Here is a 17,003-nt window from a genome sequence, read left to right as displayed (position 1 = left end):
TCGAACAATTAAGATATTTTTTTCTGGAATTTTACTTCGCTTGCTGCGCGATTTTCTAATAGTTTGAAGCGATACCAACCTAGAAAGCTAGTTTTCTAGTTTGAAATGTTTATCGAAAATCGGTATCACGTTCGAAATAAGTTAATTCAATTGTTTTCATGGATTTTTTCATCACGAATGTTTAATAATCGTGTTATTAATAAGAAAAAAGAATTTCTTAAAAGAGGCTCATCGAGGCTCGTCGTGGAAAGTAATCTCCTCCGAAAGAACTATTTCTTCAGATATTTTATAAAATCGTTTCCTAGTTTATTACAACAGAACGGAATAAAATCGGCTACAATACACCTGTACGAATCTTTGGTTTAACAATTTAAACCATTTCCCTGTCGGAGATGAGAGATATCAACAAAAAAAGAAAGAAAGTTTAGAAAAATGGAAAAATAAATAGGATCAGAAATATATACATATGTATAAATAGGAGGGAACAATTTCCGGTTCCCGTATTTCCTGCGTGCCACAAGCGCAATATTTATTCACGCGGGTACACAAGTTGAGCAATCAGCGAATGTTTACAAGCCCTTTCCCAAATTCATTAACGCGAGCTTTTCAGCTGGAATCCAGTGAAAATATTTCAACAGTGTAACGCACGAAAATTGGCGGTCCAACCATCGGACTTTCGCCCGAACGAAAAAAGGGCGAGGCAGAAGTTGTCGCCCTCGAGTTCATTTCCACCTTGTCGAGCCCTGTTTCGAGGCTCGACGAGAGAGAGGACAAGGCTCTAAATCTTTCACAGGAAAGAAGATGCGTTCATTCGATGTGACGTCCCGTTGCAAAAACGTGATTGGAATAAAATGGCGGATCATTCGATTCCTTTCGGTGAAAGAGGAACGATGATCGGTTTCTTCTCTCTCTCTCTCTCTCTCCCCCCTCCCCACGCTCGAGTCCATGATTGAATTTATAATTTTTGAGATGGAAAATTGCGCGCGGAGAGGGTATCGCGTAGTGTATCACGGTCGGGCGTGTCGATTCATCGCGGCCTCGCAATTTGGCGTGCTGTTAGCAAACCGACGGCTACAAATTGATGCCCTCTGGGCCCAATGTCGGTAAATTAATAGAGGCAGCGTTAGGTTCAATCGATGATGCGCGATAAATTGATGAAATCGTTATTGCGCGGCCCCGGTATTATTTAATCAGCGATGCACACTTCATTCAAGCACAATTTTCTGAATAACCGTGCTATAACTAGATGCTCGAATAACACGCCGGGGCGGACGGGGGCGGCCATTGTTCAACGACGTCGATGATACACTGTAGGACGTACGGCTTCGTGCCACCGCGCTTCGTTAATGACACCGGCCTGCCTGCCACCCTTAACGCGAGTCACCCCGAGTCGCGCTCTCTATCTCTCTCCCCTTTGCATTTCACCACCCCATTGTCCCCAACCCTTTCCTTGGATTTTACGCGTAATCGTTCACGAACCGTGAACTCGGCGCGGGATAAGATTCAATGATTTAATCGCGGTTATCCGCGGCAAGATTTTTGTAACGTCGAAAATATGATAATACGATCTCTTCCTCCGAGCCAAGCTTCTTCTTCTTCTTCTTATTCCGGAAAGTTTTAAAAAAGTTAAACTTTTGTTTCATGTTGTTATACTTGGTTCTTTCCACGCGTGTTTAGCAAGCGTGCACTTGACAGTTAATAGGTAATGGTTATTTCTTTTATATAAAGCGAGTTTATTAAAGATCCGATCTTTCCCTTCACCGAAAAAAAAAATCTCGTCTGAATATATATATATATATCTCCGCAGTATTCTTCGCCATTTTAACTCCTCTCTCTTTTCCGCTCTCTTAGCCCTCCCCCGGCTTCCTCCTTTGTCCCCAAGATTTTTATTTCCAACGGCAAAAATACGTTGTAATACGGACCAGTTAACGGGCCGTTCCTTCCTTCCTCCCTCGCGGAAATATACTTTTTAAATAAGACATCCACCGCCGTCTGCCGTGGATTTTCAGTGAAGGATTTGGGAGAGGCACAATCCCAGCGAGGAGGTAGGTACCGGACGAGTAAATACTTTATTTCAATCTTTAGAGTCTCCCGTGTCTCTTATCTAGAAGGTGAGCTACAATGCGATCTTTTCAATCGTGAGATATAAAGTGTGCTCGCCCACAGATTCAGCCGCATTCAGGAAATGTGAGAGGGACCAGGCCAGGCCAGGCTGGCCGGTAGATCGGGGAAGGGGTCGAGGGTTGTAAACGACGATTTTATTCGTTCATCCACCGGTTAACGATCGGAGGAGGAATCCTTGGAACACGACCAATGTATTTTATCCGGATGCAGATCGGCCAGACACGCGGATACCTCGATAGCTTTCGATGTAATCTGAAATTAATGCACGTTACACGGCAAGCCGTGACGAGGAAGAAATTTCAAGATAAGCCGTGGACCGGAATACAAATTTAAGCGGTTTCTCCCGAAAATGAAGATAATAACGAAAATTCCTTTACGAGGAGGAGGCTTGCTCCGCTTGTTCAACCTCGCGTCTCCTAATTCTTTATACTCTCTCTCCTCTTTTCACGAAAAAATAGAACGCCCAAGGGAGAAATCAGGTCCTTGTCGCGCGATTTATAAAAAATGGGGGGTATTACCGTCTCCAAGTCGTATCGGAGGATAGATCCAGTTCACCAGGAGGAAGATAAATGGCGGCGTTTAACGAGCCTTTAAACACCCTGGGTTTAATATTAACCAGAAGAGATTCGTGCTGACCTTGATCCATACTCCACCCTCGCGAATCGTCGTCCACGAGGAAACCGGTGCAAGTGGCCACGATTCAGAGAGCTCGGCCACATTTTTCCAACGAGTCTCTCTCTCCCATTATAACGATCAATCGATCCTTCGAGCCGATATGTACATGCCTTGTAACCTGGCTGAAGAAAAATACACGACGTTGTAACATCCTGGTTACCACGAGGGAAGGGGTGGCGAGGCTGCGCCGCGAGGAATCGGTGAGTGAGAACCTCGCACACCCCCCTCGATACCCCCCACGACATTTCTGGCCAGCGCGGAGCCAACCAACCGGATGGTGCACAATGAATCCCTAAGAAACAGCGAGAGAAATCCGAAGATGAACGGGTGAGACGGCGCGGCGGGTGAGACGGGGGATAAATAGAAGGAGCGGCGGGCGAGACAGGGGGTTAAACGGGAGGAGGGGGAGGGAGGGAAAAGAGGCAGGCGCGTGAAACGAGACAGAGGCTGACAGAGAGGGAGAGAGACGTGGCAGGTGCAGGAGAGGATATTCGCGTACGGGCGGGCGAGCTGTGCGTACCAATCGGGTGCGGGTGCAGGGTACGTCCGCAGGCACGCAGGAGGTGGCACGAAAACCGGGCACAGCCCCAGGAGCGGAGGGTCCCGGCAAAAGAGAGACAAAACCGCCCACGCTGCTTCCTGGGGACCGGCGCGCGTCTGCTCGCGCTGCGACGAGTGCAACGCATCGAGTGTGCCGCGTGCGGAGAACGGGCTTCAACGCGGCTCGGTTGGGTGGTGGCCCGCTGCTGTTCACTCTTTGGAGAGGAAAGGGTTGCGCGAGGAGCGACGGGGACAGGGTGGGAAAAAGAGAGGGATGCGTGAAGGAGGAAGGGTGAAGAACGAGGGAAAGGAGGAAGAGGAGGAGGACGGAGGAGAAGGAGGAGGTGGGGGAGAGTGGCAGGGGTTGAGTGGCGGGGGAGGAGGGTCGGAGGGGACGGGTGGAAGCTGGCGGAGGTTGGGCGACGGGGGTGGCGGCCGATTCTCGGTTGGTGGTAGTAGTGGCGGAGGCTAAAGGGGAAAGGGGGGTGGCGGGAGTGGCGGCGGCGGCGGCGGCGGCGGCGGCGGCGAACATAAAATCCCTCGCACATGCCTGGTGCATTCATTAGGGGGGATGTGTCCGTGCAGCGTACACGTCGACCTGCATCCACGCCACCCTCTCTCTCTCTCGGCGCCACCCCTGGCCTCAGTCGCGCTCCGCGGCCAACTTGGTACACACGCCACTTTGTTGTTTCTCCCTCTTCGAGTTTCGTCCGCATTTGTACGTCATCGACGCCGCGTCGTGAGATAATCGTGATACGCGAGATCGTATCTCGTCTCGATTCTCTAACGATCGAAAGTTATATATATATATATATATACACATTTCTATATATATATATATATATATATGTATATATATATATATACATACATACATACACATATATATATATATATATATATACAGATATATACGGAAAGTTATTCCCGAATCGACGTAACTGTGCCCGTTTCTCGTCTCTCGTCTGAAACGAAAGAAAAGAAAGAGAAATAATAAAGAGAAAAAAGGGGAAAAGAACTGAAAAAAAAAAAAAAAAAACTCTTCTCTCACCGTTTCATCGCGCGCCTGATCGTCATGACCGGCGAGACAAGTTTAAGACGCTGCATACTCGGCTCGGTGCGAACGATGTAATCAATCAAGTGCCGTTTTATTGCTGCCTGTTGTTGTACTGTAACTGTCATGTGCGCGGATGTACTGTCTACGACAGAGATCGCAGTTACGTGAACGTGAAGAGGATATCTCTTGGCCTGTTGTCCAAGGGGAGAAGAATTCGTCTTCGTAAGATCGCCGCGGAAGATTTTTCCTCGTCGTGAGGGGGAGAACTGATCCTCCTTCCGTGCTGCGTGGTGCGGCTACGACAGGCCGACAGGATTTCATGTTCACGAATTTCAGTAAACCAGGTAACGATGCGCCAAACACGCCTGCATCACAGGCAATCGGCGCGTCGATTTTCAGATTTTCATAACGCCCTCGCGTCGTCGTCGTCGTCGTCGTCGTCGTCGCCGTCGTCGTCGTTGCCACTGTCGCGAGGACAACGCGCGTTCGATTTGCGCGCTCGGCCTTCCTTCCGCGGCCTGGCTGCACGCGGCTGCTGTGCACGCTTAGAGGGGAGGATACGCGCCTATTCTGCAGCTCGCAAAACGGCCTACCAGACCTGCCGGACCCATCGATCGCGAGATCTAGAGGCATGCGTCGCGTGTTCCTCCCTCTCCCTCTCTCTCTCTTGCTCTCTCTACCTTCAAGGGAACTTGAAGAATAGGCCGAGAAACCACCACCGAACGTGAGACGGATGTATTATACTAGGACGAGCGTTGAAAACGCGCTTCTTCGATAAAACGATGCACCGCTCGGTTTTTTTCGTCCAATTTCGGTTCGTTTTTTTTTTTTGTTACGCGAGCTGATAATCGGATAGGAAAATAAGGGAAAAGAGGATTGATGGTCGGAAAATATGTCGGAATTTCGGCACGCAGGGGATTCTATACGGATTTCAATAATATACGCTGTAAACTAGACTGGCGTTTATTGGTTTGACCCATCCGATTGAAACGTAAACTAATCCTGGCGCGAACAAAAATAGGGGGTGGGAAGGTGGGGAAAGGGTTGTCAATTTTCGAGGACATATATTCGTGGGCGAAATACGCGCGCAATTTCTGACCGCCGCAATCGTGCAGCGGTTCCATTGTTTCAGATGGTAAAATGAGATAAATCATATTCTTTCACACCCTAAATGGGGGATCCGTGAAATGAACGAGGTAGATTTATCGTAGGTCGAAATTTCCACGCGCAAAGACTGACTCTTGCTCAATTAAATGATAGAGGACCCGTGTATATAAAATATCCATATATTTTTTTATATATATTGGTATGATTAAAATTTAGACCCGACTTTAAGAGAGATTAATGAAAAGTTATTCCTTCGTAAGTCAAATAACGCGTGTTTCGCGTCGATTGAGAAAACTTTGTTTTTCTCCTTTCGATTTAATATTTATAATTAAATGAGATGCACGACGAATAAATAGCTCATTATTTAATAACTCGCATCTAAATTCTAAATCTTCAATTTCAGTTACGTAACGCGATAAATATTGAACGTAGTAGTTTTTGTACGATACGGATTGAAAAAGAAAAAAAAATAAAGCGAGGGAGAAAATATATATATTCGTTTCCTCGGAATTCAGAGATACGAAATTTCTAGAAATTCGTATGTTTGAACTGCATAAAACGTTTTTCGATTCACGAACGAAATATTTCTCAAGATGTAATTTAAAAGCAACTCCCTGTGGGATAGTCTTTTATAAAAAACTTTGCAATGTAAATTTTTTTTTAGGAATAAACCGGTCGTGTTTTGCACTTGAAAAACGGAAATTAAGAAAGAAGAAGAAAAAAAAAAAAGAAAGAAGAAAAAAGATATAGGAGGAAAATTTATAAGCGGAGGTGTTTGAATAAAAGAGGCGAAACCAAGTGCAACATTAGAATTTTCACGGTATTATTTATGCAATATTTCTTCGGTAACATTCTTTCCGTATGCAAACACAAAACATCGTAACTTCTTAGACGGTACACTCCGGTGGACAAATATTGCAACAGCGATATATCAAGATTAATTTTTAATCTGCCGCGATGAGCGGTGGGAAAAGGATTCATAATTTATCATGCGCGTACAGCAGGCTGATACATCGAGTTACGCATAGATTAAGATAAAAAGTATAGAAAGAGAGAGAGAGAGAAAAAAATTAGGAAAATATTATTTTAGAAACGAAAAAGAAAAAAAAAAAAAGAAGAAAGAAAAATGTTGTACAAAACTAACGAACCGTTATCGTTCATTTCACGTCGCTTTAAGCACCGTGCACGTTTAAAACTAGCTTAAAAAGAGATTCGAGCATAAATCGATGCGTTTACACTCGATCGTTTCTGTCTCGAACGACAAGGGATAACGGAAAGCAAATAATACTCTTGTCTACTCTTTTTTCCCCCCTTTTTTTCTCGAATGCCATACTCGGTATGACGCATCGATCGACGTATGATCCATCGATCGCGCGAAACATCCTCGCTCGAGAGGGAGGAAAATTCGTTCGCGAATGCACGTAAAAAAGAGTCTATATAAAGTCACGATTTTCATCTGTACAGACAATAATCGTGAAACGTATAATAGAACGTTCGACATGGGTCTTGGGTAAAGTTCCCCTCCCCCCCTCCCCCTCCCCTTCCCTCTTCCCGTTTCAAGATCACGGATTTTTAACCGTGCTCTTTCTTCTCCTTAAGCTACATCGCCGCATTGTCGCCGAGGAAACATATGGCCGAGCGCAGCAGCGTGCGTCTTTTATCGGGACGGCGTATTTTATGCGAACTTTCTTACCACTGCATTAAACTTTATTGCACCGTCGCGAATCTCTGTTGCTTTTTTATTCGAGCTTGAATTGTGCACGTGAATCTTTCACGAACTACTACTCGTAAAATTCAATTCCGAAACGATGGGGGCCAAACTATTCTCATTGATTCATATTAAAATTAAAATTAGAATTTATTAATCACGATATTAATATTAAAATTGATTAAAGTTTGAATTGATCGGAGTGTATATATATATATATAAAAAAAAAAGAAAAAAGAGAGAGAAAAAAAAATCGCACGAATATATATTATTTCCACCGATTATTCCACTGATTAGGAGGAAGAAATATGATGAATACGGATAAAAAAACGCGATACGTTATTACGATCGCGTCGCGTAATTTTTTGATGCGCGCGCAGTTATCGCGCGCGCATGCGCGGTGCGAAAAAATCGCGCCAGCCGCGTGGCACCGCTGCACTTCCGGTATATATCGCGCGAAGAATCGTCCCTGAAGATTTGCCAGCTTCGCACAAGACGGAGAAAATGTTTTATTTCGCGATGCTACGTCAACTGTAGGGCAAGAAACAGGCGACGTATCGAATACATACAATACGTCGCGATGTAATATACTTCTGCCTGGCTCCGCTTGTTTTCCTCGTGGAACAATCAAGGCCATCGCGAGATAATTATGCAGATAACAGTGATGCTCGCCGGTATTCCACCTGTATGGAGGATCTACAGGTCCGTTTTTTTGCCTAAAGATAAGATTTACTGTATTCTTCTTTTTTTTCTTTTTTCTTTTTTCTTTTTTTTCTTTTTTTTTCCTATATATACGCCTGTTGTTAACGTGTTGTCGATCTTTGATCTTTTACACGAACGATACTCACGGACACGCACGCACAAACATATATATATATGTACACATTATTACATTCTCAACAAACATATTTCTGTTTTTCGATTTTTCGTTTGTTCCAACAATTATATATCTGAAAGGAAGGTTCATCAGTTATTTTTATTTTTCTTTTTTTTTTTTCTTTTTTTTTTCTCTCACATTTACACGCATGAGATGTATTATATACTTTAAAAACAGATTTTCTCATATGGTATGTAGAGAGAACTCGTTCGAGGAACCGGTTCGCACAATTAATTGCGTAACCATTTAGTTGACCCAGGATGATGTTGCTAATGTCTAGAAAACGTGGCTCTTTGTTAGAGATAGGTTTAGAGATGCGATTAAAAGGAGCCCGGTCTAAATGCGCCCAACTTTCTGATAATTATTCGACTTTATGAAACGAATTAATTCGATTCGATTATTGGATGTGCCGGACATCATTTCTTTCTATTTTTTTTTATTTTTTTATTTTTTTCCCCCACCCTCTCTCCCCTGTTTATACGTTTCTGTTCGAGATAGGAAGAGAGGGGGAAAAAAAAAGAAGAAGAGGGGGGGAAAAATGAGAAAGAAAAAGAAAAATGGAATATCGCGAGAAATGTTCTGGAAATAGAGTTACGCGATGCGGAACGCGAGCGAATTCAAGCAACAGGATCGTTTAAATTTTTCTCCTCGGCACAAAATTTCGAGTCCATTGTAATACGATTAATATTCCCATTCGTCGCTTGCTTACGCGTATTCGTTAAACGAGACGTTTCTCGTCAGGAATAAATATCCATAGTAATTTAGTTACGATGCTCGTAGCTTCTTCCTTCGAAATTATCGTTTCCAGTCGGTTTTACCTTTTATTAAAAATATCACGGGCACGCCCAGCAACACTTATTACTTCCATCGGTCTAATATTCGAAATCAGAATATTAAGAAACGCAACTCGGGGCTCGAGATAGATTAAAATCAATTACGTTTATTTTATCCGCTTGTACATATACAACAGGTTTCTATTTACATATCTTCGACAAGGATATATACCTCGACGAATAGTAATTTTGCACAGTGTCAATCAAAGTGCGGATTAAATCTGTTAATGACCGTGGCAAAGCTTGTAAATCCGAATATTCGAAAACCGATTAAGAAGATTTTCCAATTTTCCCGCTATCTATTGATTTCGTATGGTTAACACGATTATCGGGCCGGATTCGCGGATGTATCGAAATTAATATCAGAAAGCGAGAATTACCGAATTATCGCAGTCAAATGAAACCGAATGACCCTTTTGCACTGAATGATTTTCCGTGAAATGTAATCCCCTCTCGTATAACTGAGCTCGCTTTGACCAAAGAAAGGAACGAAAGAGAAGTGGACGATTTGAAAAAAGAAAAGAAAAGAAAAGGAAAGGAAAGGAAAGGAAAGAAAAATTGCGAGAATCATCTTCCTGTTCGCGAATCGTTGTCACGAAATAGTTACGGAATAAAAACGGTATAAAACGATCCTTTGGATTAAGCAGTTTCGATTTCTTTTTTCTTTTTCCTTTTTTTTTTTTTGGTTTGAGATTAAGGGGAAAGAGGAAACGGGTTTCGAGACTTTCTTTTTATAGCACTTCGTTCAAGGATCTATGAATTTTACATGTATTACGTGCATTACAACAATGTGACGATGTATAGTTTGTCGCGTTTCACGGAAAGCCGAACTTCCGTGTAACACTTTCGAAAGTATCACGATATATCTTTAAACGTGTTCGTAAACTGTTTTGCAAAAAGAGAAATTGTATTGAAATTTTTTTTTTTTTTTTTTTGTTTTTCAATCATAAGCTTCTTGAAACGAATAGAGACCGTTTCGTTTAATTTTGATTTATCGTGAAAACGTTTCAAGCTCTTGATTGTACTTTAATGTTAAATATATAACAATTGAAATCATTTATATTTTCGATAACAACGATAGGAATTTTGTTAGTGAGAGAAAAGAGCCCATTGAACGAAGTATAATTTCTGTTGAATTATCGTGCTACGCACAGTCAATAAGATAAATGCATTTATCTCGACACTCGTTTAAAATATAATTGAATCAGACATTTATTTATTTTAACTTTTAATATTTGTGTACGTAGTTCGTGCATTTTCACAAATAATTTCATTCGGATAGGTTATGTATCGGCATATTGGTTTCAATTTAACTTTATATTTGTTTTATTATTTTGTACTGTTTCAATAATTGGTTATTTTCTTTTTTTCTATACAAAAATTGAAAAAGAAAAAAGAAACTTTAAAAAAATAATATTTATTATTGTAATTTATTATTTTGTATTTTTCGAAAGATAGATAAATATATTTATCTGTCAACAATGATAATTTTTTTGTAATTTATCGTGACATTTTATAGTGAAATAGAATGTATAATAATATTAATGAAAAAATATTTAAATATAAAAGAAAAAAATCTTTTATCTATTCGAAACTGTTGGGAGAAGTCTTATTGCGTGACTAGTAGCGTTTGAATTCGAGCGCCCTTCGCGCCATTCCCCCCGGCAGATGCACGAAGGTCAAAAGTATTTTAAAAATAAGGCCGTAGGCATTGGCAGATTGGTATGGTAGTGGACGTTAAGGGTCGGGTGGCGTTGTAATGGCAAAAAGTTTGCGAAAGGTGAGTAATCATCGGGACGATAAACAAAGTTGGGTCGTTAGTGTATACGATGCGTTAGTTAGCTGGCGCTGGGTTTAGGTAAATAAAGCCGCGTGTGAAGCGTGTTTGAATGGTTAGAAATCGAGCATCAACAAATCGAGTTTTCGCGAGAAGGCTCGTGGCTAGACGAGTACGGCCGACAATGGCGCCCAAGCCTCGCGAATATTGACATTGCCGAAAACATTATCTTCGAATATAGGATATTATCATATCCGTGGGTGACACATACTGCGTCGTAATTAATACTCTAACCTTCTTTTAATTCGCGCTACATTTATCGAAGTGAAATCGTGTACAGAGTTATTTGTCGTTGCCGAGGTTATGCGAAAAAATGTTTTCGGCACGTATAGTAGCGACGCGTGAACCCTGAAGGGTTTTACAGTTATACTGCAATGTGGCACATTTGCAGAAGCACGGAGGAAGTTGTGTGGGTCTAGAGTTGCGATATAATCTCTGAGGAGATATCGTCAAGCCGATATAGGAGAGTGTGCGTGAAGAAGGCGTGTGAGTTAACGTTTTAAGGGTTAGGGAGTCATTCTGTAGTCAGGGTGATCAAAGTCTTTAGTGTGGACAGTTCAGGGCAGCTAGTTTGGTTGTAGGGTCGGGATTGGAGATAGACAAGATGGACCAACAGTATTGCCTACGGTGGAACAACCATCCAGCCAACCTCACAGACGTTCTCAGCTCCTTACTTGCCAGAGAGGCACTCTGCGACGTAACCCTGGCGTGTGTTGGAGAAACTTTCAAGGCACACCAGACGATACTCTCTGCATGCAGTCCATATTTTGAGAGCATTTTCCTTCAGAATACCCATCCCCATCCAATTATATTCCTGAAGGATGTCAATGAAACGGAAATGAAGGCATTGCTGCACTTTATGTATAAGGGGGAAGTTAACGTTAGTCAGCATCTGCTACCGATGTTCCTTAAAACAGCTGAGGCATTACAGATTAGAGGCCTCACTGATAATAGTGTAAATAACAAGACAGAAGAGAAAAGTCCATCGCCAGAACCAGAAACGCAAACTGGTATTAGGCATACTGAATCGCCTAACCTTCAGCCTCCTCCTGAAAAGAGGAAACGAAAGGCTTCGGGCAGCTATGATGTTTCCCTTAGTGGTCCACCCAGTGAACGGTTCATGTCAGATTCTCAGGTATGTAATTTTAAATATTGTACATCTTTGTGCATGTAAGTATTATTAATTTTATATTTTTGTTATTAAGTAATATTACATATTGTATTTTTTTTTTTTATAATAATTCTTTTTATTATTATTTTAATAATTTCTGTATATATAGAAAATAGTTATTTAATAAAAATTTAATAAATATATAATATATAATAAAATAATAATAGTAATTTATCGCATTATAAGTTAGAGATTCTTATTACTCCAAAAATATTTGTATATATTTTCTTACAATACTTGTTATAATTATTTTATTAATTTTTTTTTTTTAGAAAAAAATATAAAGCAAAATATTGCAATTTATGTTTTTTCAACTTTATTATTTTTAAAATTTTCACATATTCCAATAATTATAATAGACATTAGACATAATAGACATCCATTTTTAAATAATCTTATTTTCATTATAATATTTAACAAGTAATTTATAATCAAAGTTAAAAAGAGGTTATATTTCAATAATATTAAATCAGAAAAATATTAATTATGATAAAAAATAATTATATGTATTATTTATCTTTGAATATAAAGTATATGTATGATATAATTTTTTTTATTTTATCATACATTTGTTTAGTAATTTCTGTATTATGCATAAATTTATATTGAGATATTAGATGTATGTAAATTAATCGCTTTTGAAGAAATTATTTTGAAAACATATGCTCCCGCGAAGTTATGCGCGTGCGTTGTACATGCTTACGTATACATATACACGTGTAGTCACGTGTATATGCGCAAAATTTCCTTACAGGTAGCGCTTAAAATTCGAAGATAATGATCGTAATTTATTATCATTAAATTATATATCTATATGATTAGACAGCTTTCCAAATATCTGTACTTGTAACCTTGAGGTATATTACAAATGCTGATTTTAAAATATCATTTTTGTCACAGACTAATCTCCCAAAAATAAAAATGTTAATTGAATTTTTTTTTTCTTAAATAATTTTTTTATATATTATAATTTAAATTCAAACTTTTACAAATAATATGCAATAATAAAAATAATTAAAATTCTATTTAATCCAAGAAATCTTTCCAAGAAGAATATTTTATTTTAAATAAACTCAATTTTAATATCAATTTTAATATTAATACAATTAATTTTGTAATTTATCATTTTTCAGACATCGTCACAATGTAGTTACAAATCAAGCCCTCCTGTGATTCCAAAGTCAAATAATGCCATGGGAGCTGATTTGGAAGATGGTAGTCGACCTATGTCTCCTGCATCACAGCCACAACCTTCGATCAAGCAAGAATTAGATCATCACTTACCAGACTTCCATGACAACATTTCCCTCCCAGTGAGTATTTTTTTTTTTTTTTTATATAATTAGCTTTAATAAATGTTTATAATAAAAATGTTATTAATGCATGTTAATCATATACTTTGTAGCATGTAAATAGTTTGTGGTATGTGGTAATTTGTAGATATGTACTAATAAGATGAATATGCTTTTTTAGTACGAAGTTCATATAGTAATTTCATATTTCATGAAATATATTTTGGTTAATAATTATCTCATTGCGTTAATTTATTTAATGTAAAAGTAAATTTTTTCTTAATATTTACTATAATATTCAAATTTTTTTATACAATTCTGATATGTGTTTTTTTTTATATTTGTAGTTATTTAAAATAGTTTTGGTATAGTGTAAATTTTGATATTAATATATCTTAATTTGATTAATTTTTTTGTATTACGTATTATTTTTATTTCAGAATATTATTTTATTCTTTTTTATTTCTGTATTCTATAATTAATTTATACCTTATCAAAAGATATTATTATTATAGCATATAATTTAATAGTGTAATATATTGAGTAGATTATATAAAAAAAAAAAAAATATGAAGTTTCGTTACTATTCCTATAATCGTTGACTATCTATTATTTTCCTACAACTACTCAGTCCAAACAAACATGGGAAGGAAGGGATATCATAGAGATACAAAATTGGCTTCTTATATGCTAAAAGACAAAATCAAAAAAAAATGTGTTGATTAAACACATATCCTTTCCTTCTCTGTTGACAGACTAGTGTGGAGTGGGAAGTTCAGAGAGATGGGAAGAGTGACGAAACTATGGATGTACAGAACATGACCCAAAATCAACAAGATTCTGCTGTGATACAAGTTTCTTGTGAAAGCACTATCATGGCTGGAGGTTCTATGTCTATCAATATGTCAGGGACTACATCTGAATGTTATGATAATTCTTACAAATCTTCGCAAAATCAGTCTACATCTTTAAAGTGTAATTCACAGAAAAATAGTAATGCAGAATTCACTTCCATTCTTGATTCATTTCCAGAAAGTAATGCAAATGCTAAAAAATTTCATGATAACAACGAAATACATAGATCAATAATTGTAAATCCACAGCCAAGCATGTCAGTAATTCAATCAACTTTATGTAATATTTCACAACGTTCTATTCCTCAAAGTAGAAAAACTGGTAAATTTAAAGTTGGATGGTTAGATATGTATTCTTGGCTTCAATATGATGAGAGATCAAACCTTATGTTTTGTAAATATTGTAGAAAATGGAGTGATTCAATGCCTGAAATACGTACTTCATTTGCTGCTGGAAATGGTAATTTTAGACTTGAAATTGTGAATCACCATGATAAGTGCAAGGCTCATAATTTGTGTGTTGCTAAAGAAAGTGAAGCAAGAGGAAATTATACTTACATCATGGAAACATATTGATTTTTTATTGAGTGCATTTTAATAATATTAATTTGTGATTTATTTTGCTCAATTAAGATTCAGATTAATTTTTACCATAAAAAAATGATTTGTCATGCAAGACAAAATTACTTCATAAACATTCTTTTTTTCTTACTTTTTGTTATTATAAAATCATATCTGCATGTATATGCATAATTATTTGAGACTGTATAAATACTATCAGTCATGCTACATTATGATAAAATATGTTTGCATGATATTTGTATCTTATTAAAAATATACAATGTATTTTTACATTATATTTTGAAATTTTTCAAAAACTATATTATATAAATATATATATATATGTATATTTTCTACATTTAATTTTAACAAATTACATATTAAAGTAAAATTCATGCATTTTAAATATAATAAACACAAAAATGTGCCTTGCATCGATTTGTTTTTATGGTTGTTATTGCAAATAGAACATTTTTTTACCTCTTTTATCAAATCTTATAATTAATTTTTTTCGATAAAACAAATGAAATTTATAAAAATTATAAATGATATGTGTAGTATTCAGTGCTATACTTATTTTATATTTTTGATTATATTAAGAATTTCAATTTTAATTATAACATCATTTTTAAATATTTTATATTAGCATTATATAAATTAGGTCTGGTATATGTTTTGGTTAATTAATTATATATAATTAAAATTATAAATTTCATTTTTTATAATATACAATATATGTTTGTGCATGCTATAATTGGTTGATTCATGAAAAACGTCTTGTTAAAAATATTAGATATTTTAACGAATATTTAATAACACGATGTAGAAAATTTTATGAATTGTGTATATTGCTTAGATTATTGTAGATTATTTTTAATAATACGTTAAGAATATATCAGAGTTGTTCATGTTTATAAATTAAGTCGAAGAAAGATATAAATTTTTATGGATAAAATACATTTATATATTTAATTACTTATGACGTGACTATACTTTTACAAAGTGATCGAATATATTAAAATTCACATTTATAGGTTTTTGAACCTAACATTTTTATGTAATAATGTTTATACAGATATAATAACATGAACTGTTGAATCATATTATTAACATTGAAATATTGTTAGAAAGAAACGAATTGCCAAAGCATGTGCATTTTTATAATGATGCGCTTCTGTGATGAATATTTCACGCGTGAAATATGAATGAAATTCCAATATTTTTATTATATAGAATGCTGATTTTATCGTATCAAATATACGAATAAGCATGCATTTAGGATTTCAAATGGATTGTATTTCATCAAATGACAAATCCTTCTCTCTTGTTATTATTAATTATGTAAATAGTAAATAAAAAATGATTGTTATAAGCTTTGTTTTATTATTTGTAAATTTTGAATAATTAAAAGTATGTATTATATTTTATATTTGTGTAGATTTAAAAAAATTTCGTAAACGGTAAAAAGAAAAGAAATCATTTCGATTGCAATTCGTGCTCAATTTTTATACTTATTTATCTTATTTACTATCTTTTCAAATAAACGAAATATTAATTTATTTTAATATTTATTGTTATCCATAGATTATTTGAAAATTTTTTTGTAATAATCAGAATGCGATAATATAATGGTGTAGATTTTTCTGAGATTTTTATATGGAAGAATTCTATAGATAAATGATACGAAGTGACTTTGTTCAATAGTAGAATTTATAATGTATAATCGTGACGTGTGCAGGGTCATCCAGTTGGACTGCTAGGAGAAGAAGGAGGAGCAACAACAGGCACGCTAAGCGATGGCGTGTCAGGAATTGAATCATCTGAACATCATAATCCCCCAGAAATGCTCGACGGGCTCGATGGTAAGACCTATAAATATCTATAATTACGATCAAAATTACATTTAGATTTCACGTATTTCCCCTACTTCGTTTCTACATCATTATCATATGGTTATTGTTATCAAATTAATTTTCAAATCATTTTTTAATTATAAATTTATTTCTGTATAATCTATGAACCTGTGCTGTTATTGTTATACATATATATATATTTTTTTCAATAATAAAAATTAAAAGTAAAATTGGTAATTAAGAAAAGAATAATGGAAACGAGAGATGGAAATACGCGAGATCTAAGAAATCGAGGGAGATGTGCATGCACGTTTGCAAGAATTTTTGCGCGTCGAATCGTACATAGGCGTACGAAGCGAGCATCCCTCTATTTCCAAGTCTGGCAAGCGTAGTGAGTGGTAACCTCTTTTTAGAAAACACGAACAACTTTCTTTGCTACGACGTATCCTGTATATGTGTATGTGTATATATATGTATACATGAACTGACGATGTGTGTGCGTGTATTATATATA

The 17,003-nt window shown here is 36.9% G+C and overlaps 1 protein-coding gene across 1 annotated transcript; it reads left to right on the top strand.

Annotated features, from left to right (window-relative positions):
* Positions 1 to 7,845: 7,845 nt before the first annotated feature.
* LOC409022 (fruitless) lies at positions 7,846 to 14,830 on the top strand. The gene is given in 5 exon segments (XM_006560749.3): positions 7,846 to 7,899; positions 7,901 to 7,913; positions 11,340 to 11,893; positions 13,063 to 13,242; positions 13,977 to 14,830. Coding segments are annotated over 5 exon segments (1,461 nt in total). The 5' UTR covers positions 7,846 to 7,860; the 3' UTR covers positions 14,652 to 14,830.
* The last annotated feature ends 2,173 nt before the right edge of the window (positions 14,831 to 17,003 follow it).

Source organism: Apis mellifera, linkage group LG9, assembly GCF_003254395.2.
Source record: "Apis mellifera strain DH4 linkage group LG9, Amel_HAv3.1, whole genome shotgun sequence".
Classification (NCBI taxonomy): Eukaryota; Metazoa; Arthropoda; class Insecta; order Hymenoptera; family Apidae; genus Apis; species Apis mellifera.
Note: the sequence above shows the minus strand (reverse complement) of the source record. Positions and strands in the feature narration are given on the sequence as shown.